The 10,926-nt window shown below is 44.0% G+C and overlaps 1 protein-coding gene across 1 annotated transcript in view; it reads left to right on the top strand.

Annotated features, from left to right (window-relative positions):
* Window positions 1–1,148: 1,148 nt before the first annotated feature.
* Window positions 1,149–10,926, top strand: part of hspg2 (heparan sulfate proteoglycan 2) — a gene marked incomplete at its 3' end in the record, with an annotated part of 34,778 nt that continues 25,000 nt past the window's right edge. Inside the window, exons 1-5 of the mRNA XM_079677910.1 lie at window positions 1,149–1,492; window positions 3,568–3,690; window positions 5,907–6,059; window positions 7,064–7,224; window positions 7,459–7,536. Coding sequence (XP_079534036.1) covers window positions 1,450–1,492; window positions 3,568–3,690; window positions 5,907–6,059; window positions 7,064–7,224; window positions 7,459–7,536 — 558 coding nt within the window. The remainder of the gene's footprint in view (window positions 1,493–3,567; window positions 3,691–5,906; window positions 6,060–7,063; window positions 7,225–7,458; window positions 7,537–10,926) is intronic.

Raw genomic sequence — 10,926 nt, 5'->3', positions numbered from 1 at the left:
GTTCCCCCGCTGACGTTAGATTAAGCCAGGCGTTCCCAAAGTGGGGGTCTCGAGATGATTACAAAATAAAAATTGAAAATGTATTTTTTTATTTGTTGCTGTAATTATTATTATTATTATTAATAATAACGTTTGCATAGACATTTCTCAGGGGCGGACTGGCCATCTGAATAATGACCCCGCAGCGAGGCTCCCCCCTTTGACTATCCACTAGCGCAGTGTTTCTCAAACCTTTTCATACCAAGGACACTTAACCAATAAGAAAACTCTCATGGACCCCCTAACTCCACAAGTATCCAGAAACAATAGCCCTGCTCACACTCCAACAGTATAACAAATGACAGCCTGATAATGACAGCTTCTCTACATCGCCTCGATCACACATTAAATCAACAATACAAATACAAATACAGATTATATCAGCCTTTAGTTCAAATGAGATTTAAAATCCTCTCAGGTTTTACACCTCTTATTATGAAATGTAGACTACGTTTATTATGTAGTATTACTTTAAACACGAGTTTATGTCCGAGCCAACAGACTCACAGATTGTTGGCTACTGAGAGATACGCAAAATACACCGCATGTAGTTCGACACAAACCTCCGCTGTGGATTTTCAAAACAAAATACAATCAAACGATGGTCGCAGGCCCAAGTCTAACTCTCTGAGGTCTGCATGGTCTGTCCCAGCCTCTGATCATCAACAGACTTCATGCAATGCTTCATCTGATGCATAGATAATAATCTCTATCTCACTCTAACATCTAAATACTTTCAGCATGGATACATGTTCATAAAACACATCCATTGTTTGTTCTAAATGCTTCTTGAAATCCTAAAAAACACATCGAACATAGAACAGATTCAAATCGCCTGGAAATGGTACAGACAAGTGGCAACATGTTTGACGCTGGGCCACATCATGCAATCGAAAGTGAAACTTAAGCTCGCTCCATTGCGGAGATGTTCCCGCGAGATTGCGGAACATTTGAATGAATTCACCTTTGAGTTCTTTGTAACCAAATGTCTCTCAGAGGGGCGTGGGGGAGGGGCTCCTTATTTTCATCTAAAGCCACAGACAGAGAATAGGCACTTTGGAAACAGGGCTGAAACAGAGTGGATTATGGGTAATGCTGTTTGGTATTTCAGCCAATCAGAGACAGGCTCTGGATATATCTGGGACCTGTGAGATAGTGATGAAGAGGAGGGTGATAGGGGACCTGTGAGATATTGATGAAGAGGAGGGTGATAGGGGACCTGTAAGAGGTTCCACTTCCTGGAGAACGTTCCTGCGGTTGGTGCCACTTTAATTCATGAAGCATGTTTGAATCGTGTGTTTTTGGAACCATTTGGACAAACCCACGGCGGTCCACAGTGGGAGGTAAACTGTCCCAGAAACCTGACCTCTCCCCCCCTCCCTCCTCCCTCCAGAGGCCTCACAGACTCAGATGTTTTACACAGCCTATGAAATGTTTGAAGGACACAGGAAGCGTAAGTCCGCATGGGCATGGTTTCCTCTCTGCGAAGAGACCCTTCCTCTCTCTGGGTCCTGCATGCTTCTTCTTCTTCCTCAGCTTGGAAGTGGGTAGCGCCACGTACAAACAACTTCTGCAGGAAACTCTACAAGAAAAAAACGCAAGACTTCAACTCTTTGTGAGCACACACCTTTAGTTTAAAGCAGCGGGGTCCAAACGTTTTCCACTGAGGGCCACAAACAGAAAAGCACACGAGGGGCTGGGCCGCTCCCTAGAGGTGTGCTGCCTTATCAGTTCACTTATAAGTTAGCTCAATCAATCCAATGTAGGTCGATCATTCTTGATACTTGAAGATGCTTTCAGAAACATCCCAGCTCTCCAGAGGGTTTACTTTATTTAGTTGAAAGCTCATTCCTTAAAACAGAAGCTTGAAGGTTAGATTTCAAGCTAGTTATGGAAATAAGTTATTCGGCAAACTAAGATTTGCTTGATAACTTTAATTTACTTTATTTGAAAGTGGACTTATTAACACATGAATACTGTGTCATGTTGTTTTACATCTGTATTTGAGAAGTAGAGTACATGACAAGCACAGGTTGATTTGAAGGCCGTACTGCATTATACTTTTTGAATTAGCTAAGGGCCGTTTCATATTTGACCGGGGGCCGTAGTTTGGACACCCCTGAGTTTAAAGATTTGTCTTCAGTGGTTCTGTTTCCTGTGGAGGTTGTTTTGTACGAGCGCCACCGGCTCTGTCCTCTCCGGGTTCATCGGGTCCATCACTGCAGGAAAGAGAAATCCTCCTCAGGGCGAATCCTCACGAATGTGGAGCTTAGTTTCCATCAGGGAAGAATATCAGAGTCAGTGTTGTGAATACAGGCACCGACCCGTTTACTTCTTAAGATAATTGTGGGATAATGGAGGATAATGCCCCTCTAAATTACACTTGAATTAAATTGGATTGCTCCATTCAGAGACTTGGTTTAACCCAGGCTGCTCAATGATTTAGTCTTTAGCTATTGCATTATCAGTAGCTAGATGTTTACCTATAATGTCTCCACATTCAGAGACAAGATATGTCCCTTCTACTTCTTCTACTTCTTCTTCTTCATCCTTATCTCTTTCCTCTTCTTCTTCTCCTGTCCTGTGAATAGCTGTTATCTGGGCTTCAAACATCATACTGTGCCTAACACATCCCATCTCATCAAGGTATCATCAGATCTGACTCTGGAATAGTTCCAATGCGTCAGACAGATAGAAAAGATCCTGAATTAGTGGGATGTCATTGATGGAAGTTAATCCAAGTTAAAGAGACAAGTCTTTTCATTCCTGACCTCGAGCGGTATCTAGCCATTTTTTCATTGAATCATTTATTTGACAGGAAAAAGTAATGAACACTTAAAGCATTCAAATGTATTAAGCGTAACAGTGCCAGATTTAGCTTTGAGCTCCTTTCCATCCGCAGTCCCTAATCAAGCTAAGTTTAGCTATATTTTTTAGATATGTGTTACAGCTGGGAGAATAAACCCTATGACTTCTAACTCTACATTCCTGGTCGATTATTTGCCACTACTGGGGATCGCCAGATGTTTCCTCGAGCACCACATTTGTGATCTTGATTGGAAACTATTGGATGTATTATCATGAAAATTGGTTCACACACTTGTGTTCCCTTCAGGATGATTTCTAATAGCTTTGGGGATCTTTCACATTTGTATCTGGCGCCACCAATCAGGTCCAAATAAAAAAAAGAATGGTTAAGTTTATGAATGCATATCTACACAACGAATGGTAACAGCCTCCACTGTACCTCCTTATTTGTAATTGAGCTTAATGTTAGCCTCGCAATTGAATTAGCTGGATATCTTTAGTGGATCTGACCCTTCAGCTTTCCCTTAGTCAGAGACCTCAGGAAAGATCAGGTTGTGCTCTAGTGTAGTTCCCAGGTATCCATCATAGACTGCTGATTTCCATTTCACCACCACCTCGCCAGTCTTCATTGTCACGCTTCACTCCTCCACGAGCCTCTAGGTGGTGTCCTTCTTCCTCTCCGGTTTGATGTTTTTATGACTCCTGTTTCCCGTCCTTTAGCTTCAGAGGCCACTCTGCCGGTGGCCAGCGTCTCCCCGACCATCCTGAACGTCATACAGGGTCAACGGGCAGAGTTTCGCTGCACCGTGACCGGAAACCCCACCGCCGCCATCGAATGGATCGGTACGAGTACTTTCTGCTGATTCATTTTCATCACTTCCTGTCCCCTGGTCTGGAGGTCAATGGTTTTCTGAATGTGTTTTTGGTTGTTAGCCTGAAATAAGGTCTGTGGTTAACACAAGCTGAATAGATTTTAACATTTTGTTCTAAGACGTGTAATACGTCAGTTAATACCCAACTGGTGGATTTAAAAACGGAGTCAGTTAGCAAGTGTCTAAATGAGACTACTAAACATCATCACAACTAACATTAGCCTCCTTTAGCTTAGCGGTGGTGACGTGAAGTCACGTGACTGTGCTGTAGTTCCTTTATAACCCAACATTAGCCTCCTTTAGCTTAGCGGTGGTGACGTGAAGTCATGTGACCGTGCTGTAGTTCCTTTATAGCCCAACATTAGCCTCCTTTAGCTTAGCGGTGGTGACGTGAAGTCATGTGACCGTGCTGTAGTTCCTTTATAGCCCAACATTAGCCTCCTTTAGCTTAGCGGTGGTGACGTGAAGTCATGTGACCGTGCTGTAGTTCCTTTATAGCCCAACATTAGCCTCCTTTAGCTTAGCGGTGGTGACGTGAAGTCATGTGACCGTGCTGTAGTTCCTTTATAGCCCAACATTAGCCTCCTTTAGCTTAGCGGTGGTGACGTGAAGTCATGTGACCGTGCTGTAGTTCCTTTATAGCCCAACATTAGCCTCCTTTAGCTTAGCGGTGGTGACGTGAAGTCATGTGACCGTGCTGTAGTTCCTTTATAGCCCAACATTAGCCTCCTTTAGCTTAGCGGTGGTGACGGCAGGTCATGTGACCGTGCTGTAGTTCCTTTATAGCCCAACATTAGCCTCCTTTAGCTTAGCGGTGGTGACGTGAAGTCATGTGACCGTGCTGTAGTTCCTTTATAGCCCAACATTAGCCACCTTTAGCTTAGCGGTGGTGACGGCAGGTCATGTGACCGTGCTGTAGTTCCTTTATAGCCCAACATTAGCCTCCTTTAGCTTAGCGGTGGTGACGTGAAGTCATGTGACCGTGCTGTAGTTCCTTTATAGCCCAACATTAGCCTCCTTTAGCTTAGCAGTGGTGACGGCAGGTCATGTGACCGTGCTGTAGTTCCTTTATAGCCCAACATTAGCCTCCTTTAGCTTAGCGGTGGTGACGTGAAGTCATGTGACCGTGCTGTAGTTCCTTTATAGCCCAACATTAGCCACCTTTAGCTTAGCGGTGGTGACGGCAGGTCATGTGACCGTGCTGTAGTTCCTTTATAGCCCAACATTAGCCTCCTTTAGCTTAGCGGTGGTGACGTGAAGTCATGTGACCGTGCTGTAGTTCCTTTATAGCCCAACATTAGCCTCCTTTAGCTTAGCGGTGGTGACGTGAAGTCATGTGACCGTGCTGTAGTTCCTTTATAGCCCAACATTAGCCTCCTTTAGCTTAGCAGTGGTGACGGCAGGTCATGTGACCGTGCTGTAGTTCCTTTATAGCCCAACATTAGCCTCCTTTAGCTTAGCGGTGGTGACGTGAAGTCATGTGACCGTGCTGTAGTTCCTTTATAGCCCAACATTAGCCTCCTTTAGCTTAGCGGTGGTGACGTGAAGTCATGTGACCGTGCTGTAGTTCCTTTATAGCCCAACATTAGCCTCCTTTAGCTTAGCTGTGGTGACGTGAAGTCATGTGACCGTGCTGTAGTTCCTTTATAGCCCAACATTAGCCTCCTTTAGCTTAGCGGTGGTGACGTGAAGTCATGTGACCGTGCTGTAGTTCCTTTATAGCCCAACATTAGCCTCCTTTAGCTTAGCGGTGGTGAGGTGAAGTCATGTGACTGTGCTGTAGTTCCTTTATAGCCCAACATTAGCCTCCTTTAGCTTAGCAGTGGTGACGTGAAGTCATGTGACCGTGCTGTAGTTCCTTTATAGCCCAACATTAGCCTCCTTTAGCTTAGCAGTGGTGACATGAAGTCATGTGACCGTGCTGTAGTTCCTTTATAGCCCAACATTAGCCTCCTTTAGCTTAACGTTAGCTTCTTACTTCAGAAATCATGAAGTGGTGTTTATATGTGGAGATTATCCTGCTGAACTAAACCTGTAAGTATCAGAAACGTTTGTTTGACACAGAGATTATTTTCTGCAATAATCCAAACCAACATGGAGGAATCCCATTGGACCAAGGACATGCTGCCTTCAGGGACCAACACGGAAATAGGTCTAACCCCTCTGTGTGCCTGTGTGTTGTTGCAGGGGGTCCGGGGAACAGGATGAGCCCCCGGGCTGTGGTCAGAGGAGGCGTCCTGAGCTTCAGCGCCGTGGATCCAGCTGATGAGGGGGAGTACACCTGCAAGGCCCTGAACACACACGGAGAGAACACAGTGCGGGTCTCCCTGTTCGTGCAAAGTAAGACTGTGTTTGTTAATCGGTATCACACAAACACTTGTTTACGTGCCTTGTGAGGACCACCAACGGAATCAGGACCAAATGCCCGGTCCCCACAATGTAAACCAATATTATGAGTTTTATAATATTTGGGATAGGTAGGCTGGCAGGGTCCTTAAAGAGTCCTAAAATGCTAAAAGAAAATAGGCCTTTTTCTGGTATTTAAATCCTTACGAGTCTTAAAAAAAAAGCTAAGACATGGGAATTAGGACTTGTGACTTTTTTAGTTTTTACATGTGGTAGCATCTGTTTAGATTGCATTAATACCTTGGAAATAACAGTGTGTAACATTATGAGTTCAAAACACAGCATTTCTAAAGACCATGAGGAAATCATCCCAGGTGCGTCGTTTCTCAAACTGGGGCTTGTTGGGTCCTTACATTGAAATGAATTGGTCCTGAAATGTTTGTTATTAATGTGTAAGTAGGCGTGGGAAGTTAAACTGGGAGGAAACAGGAAGACTCCTGCCAAGGGAAAAGTCAGAGAGTAGGAAAATCATTTGCGTTTCCTCCCTGTGATTCGTATCCGTTTTAAGATGTGATGGTTCTTCCTTTGCCCACGTTACTCCCTTTACTAAGGCTAACGAAATGAGCCAGGAGGGTTTTTGTCAGGGAGCTGTGGTCGGGGTGGTGTGTTTTTTCATAATCATATTTTATGCTGAGTAAATTATGTCAAGGTGTCATTTTTTAATTTGTTCAGCTTTTTGTGGTTTTTTTATATACATTTTCTTTTTAAACAATTTTTGCCTTTTCCCAATTTTTTTTTAAATATAATTTATTTTACATTCCTTTGTTTGTTTTTTTGCCTTTTCTCAAATTGTTGGTGTTTTTTTTAAAGTATATAGTTTTTTTTTGTTTTACGAAATATATATATTTTTTTTTAAACTTCAAATTTATTTCAGAATTTTGTTTTGTTTTTAGTTTTTTTGTGGATTCTTTTAATGTTAACAATTCCTTCTGTTTCAGAGTCGAACCCGAGCGTTGTCGGCACGCAGCCTCAGGTTCAGGTCAGTCCTCAGAACATCGAAGCCCACGAAGGAGACAATGTCCGTCTGTACTGCAGAGCGACAGGATCCCCGACCCCGAAACTCACCTGGCTGAAGAACGGGGGTCAGATCCCCCCCCAGGTGAGCCCCCCCTCACCGCTGCCGCACCGTCACTTTAACACATTCACATTTTGCCGTGATATTAATCTGATTTCCTCTCGAAGGTGTGTCCGATGCCGATGGAGTTCAACATTCTGTTTGTACTGTTTTTTCCGCATTTTGACATCTACTCTTTATTTCTCTGTTTGTCTCCTCCCCCCATGGTTTTTTGTTTTTGATCCCCCCCCCCCCTCCCTCGTTGTGACGTTTGCTCAGGCCATTCCCTCTCTCGGTTTCCATCAGTTTAAAAGCAACAGTCTCGATGTGTTACAGAGACGTATTGAGGAGCTGCAGGTCTGTCCATCTGTCCGTCCTCATCATCGTCTTTACTCACCTCGTCCTCACGCTGTCACTAATGCATGATAATCACATGGTCACATGGTCACATGATCACATGGTCACATGGTCACATGGTCACATGATCCTGTCAACGGATAATTCGCTGCTCACCCAGCCCGTTAAGATGCAAATACATGAAGTCAGCCGGCTGGTCGACTCGTTGGGACGCCTTCACAAGTCCGTCTGTCTCTGGTCATATTTAGGTTTATTGTTATTCTTGTCTTCCATTGAATCGGGTTATTAGTGCTCGAATTAAAGGATCAAATAAGTGAACAATTAGCTTTGTATCCTGCTTAGCTCCCACTTCTGTCCACAGACTATCCTCCAGTTTATTTCAAATGACTTTACATACCTTACTGTGGACGTTAAAGTTATCAAAGTCAAAGTCCACTTTATTGTTAGTCTTTCAGTTTGTGTGTACAGGCAGAGAGATCGAAATACCCTTTCCCACAATCCCGAATACAAAAATACAAATATACATAAAAAGATGTATAAAAAGATGTGCTGTATATCCCTGTCCATCTCAGGCTGTGATCCTGCATTTCAGGACCATTGTGAAAACCATCTTGTCCCCGCAGTCTACAGAAAGGCATCACGAGGTATTTTCAACTACAGTAGAACTACCCGAGGGAGAAATCTAGTAAAGTGACATCACTATGGAACCCTCACTCTCCTATTGGCTGCCGCTCCAACACATTCTCCGTGATAGGCTGAGGGGCGGGACATGGGTCATGGTTGTCTTTAATCGTGATGCAAATTTAAAAGTGGTTGAATTCCGTTTTTTTTTTACCACACCAGATTACACCGGACTAAGCGTTGTCTTGTGAAGGCGCCCTGACTGTATTTGCATTCTGTTTTTATGTTGCGTTTATTAATAATTGTTCCATCGTGTCTTGTTTTGTCTTCATCACCCCCCCCCCAACCACCAACCTTATCATTAGATTCAGAATACCTTTATTCGTCCCACAGAGGGGAAATGTACATTTGTAAAGAGCCAAAGACAGCTTAATGTTGTACACAATTTACCAAATACACATCCTGTAACAGTTCTTTGGATTTAGAAGGCACATATTGCACATAGTTTGTATTTAACAACAAGGGGTGTTATAGCATAGCCCCCCCCCCCCCCCCTGTACTGAGTAAACAGCAGGTTCTGGAGGTATTCAGACATACTTCTCGGTGTGTTGTGTTAGTGTTTTAAACTTCTACACAAGCCTTTCCCAGGCCGAGGCTCTGCAGAGCGGCCAGGCAGAAACTGTGTGAGCTCTGCAGACGCTTTGCTTTGAGAAGCTGCAGACACACACTGAGCCTCAGCGCTGAGCTTTACGCTCCAGAAGCTGTGTCCCTGAACGCCCCCACACACCCCAGATACAGTAACCCCCCCCCTCTGACCCGAGGTGCTTCCAAACTTTATCAAAGCTCATGTTCAGGCCTGCTGAGCCTCTGAGGAACAAACAGAGAGCTGGTTAGAAAGCAGCTTGTTGAGGAGTCACAGTAATGCAGGGTTTAGGTTTGAATGATATTCGATGGATATTCTGGGTTCAGCCGTGATGGAAGTATTCAGAAGTTTTATATCAAGTAGCAATACTACAGTGTCAGAATACTCTGCTACAAGCAAAAGTCCTGCATTCATAGTTTTAACAAGTAAAAGCACAAGTATTGGCTTCAAAATATACTGAAAGTACCCAAAGTTAAAGAACTAGCATAAGTGCCTAAATACACTTAAAGTTCAACAAGTGCTAGTATTGGTGTCAAACTACACTTAAAGTACCTTAAATGTTAGCTAATATCTAAACCTGTAAAAGCAGTCCTATAAATGTAGTGGAAGTAGTGTATGAAGTAGCATGAAAATAGAATACATTTAGTACCTCAGATTTGTGCTTAAGTGAAGTACTTGAGTACTTGTACTTCATTAGATTCCACCCCTGGTTTTCAGGCCAATAGCTGAAGATAGCTCTCAGACTTCACAGGTAATAACGTCTTTGAAATGCTCATGGAGTAACCCCTGTGTCAGATCGATGTGTCACTAACTCCTCATGTGTTAGAGAGTAGTCCCCGATGTGTTAACGCTGATCGTTGTAGACGTGTTGCTCTGTGCAGCTTCCTGATGAAGTGTGATAATCTGCTCAGAAACTGATCTGTAACTGTCTGTCCTAAAGACCCCGCTGTAGTGCTTCTGTGTTGCTGTAGATAGAAACGTCATTATGTCATAATGTCATATCTGTGTTGTTCATAGAGGTAAGTCATGTTCTGTCTTCACTGTGTGAGTCATGTGTGATGTGATAGTGTTCATAGAGAGATGCAAGGATGTTTGTATTGGTCCCTGAAGGCAGCATCTCCCTGGTCCAATGGGATTCCTCCATATGATTTTATAATATCCAGATATTAACAAAAAAGCTAATGTTGCGCTATGAAGGAACTACAGCACGGTCACATGACTTCACGTCACCACCGCTAAGCTAAAGGAGGCTAATGTTGGGCTATAAAGGAACTACAGCACGGTCACATGAGTTCACGTCACCACCGCTAAGCTAAAGGAGGCTAATGTTGGGCTATAGAGGAACTACAGCACGGTCACATGACTTCACGTTAACACCGCTAAGCTAAAGGAGGCTAATGTTGGGCTATAAAGGAACTACAGCACGGTCACATGACTTCACGTCACCACCGCTAAGCTAAAGGAGGCTAATGTTGGGCTATAAAGGAACTACAGCACGGTCACATGACTTCACGTCACCACCACTAAGCTAATAGAGGCTAATGTTGGGCTATAGAGGAACTACAGCACGGTCACATGACTTCACGTCACCACCGCTAAGCTAAAGGAGGCTAATGTTGGGCTATAAAGGAACTACAGCACGGTCACATGACTTCACGTCACCACCGCTAAGCTAAAGGAGGCTAATGTTGGGCTATAAAGGAACTACAGCACGGTCACATGACTTCAGGTCACCACCGCTAAGCTAAAGGAGGCTAATGTTGGGCTATGAAGGAACTACAGCACGGTCACATGACTTCACCACCGCTAAGCTAAAGGCTAATGTTGGGCTATAAAGGAACTACAGCACGGTCACATGACTTCACGTCACCACCGCTAAGCTAAAGGAGGCTAATGTTGGGCTATAAAGGAACTACAGCACGGTCACATGACTTCACCACCGCTAAGCTAAAGGCTAATGTTGGGCTATAAAGGAACTACAGCACGGTCACATGACTTCACGTCACCACCGCTAAGCTAAAGGAGGCTAATGTTGGGCTATAAAGGAACTACAGCACGGTCACATGACTTCACGTCACCACCGCTAAGCTAAAGGAGGCTAATGTTGGGCTATAAAGGAACTACAG

This window comes from Notothenia rossii, assembly GCF_949606895.1.
Source record: "Notothenia rossii genome assembly, chromosome: 4".
NCBI classification, from domain to species: domain Eukaryota; kingdom Metazoa; phylum Chordata; class Actinopteri; order Perciformes; family Nototheniidae; genus Notothenia; species Notothenia rossii.
The sequence above is the reverse complement of the archived record's forward strand: the minus strand, read 5'-3'. Positions and strand labels throughout refer to the sequence as shown.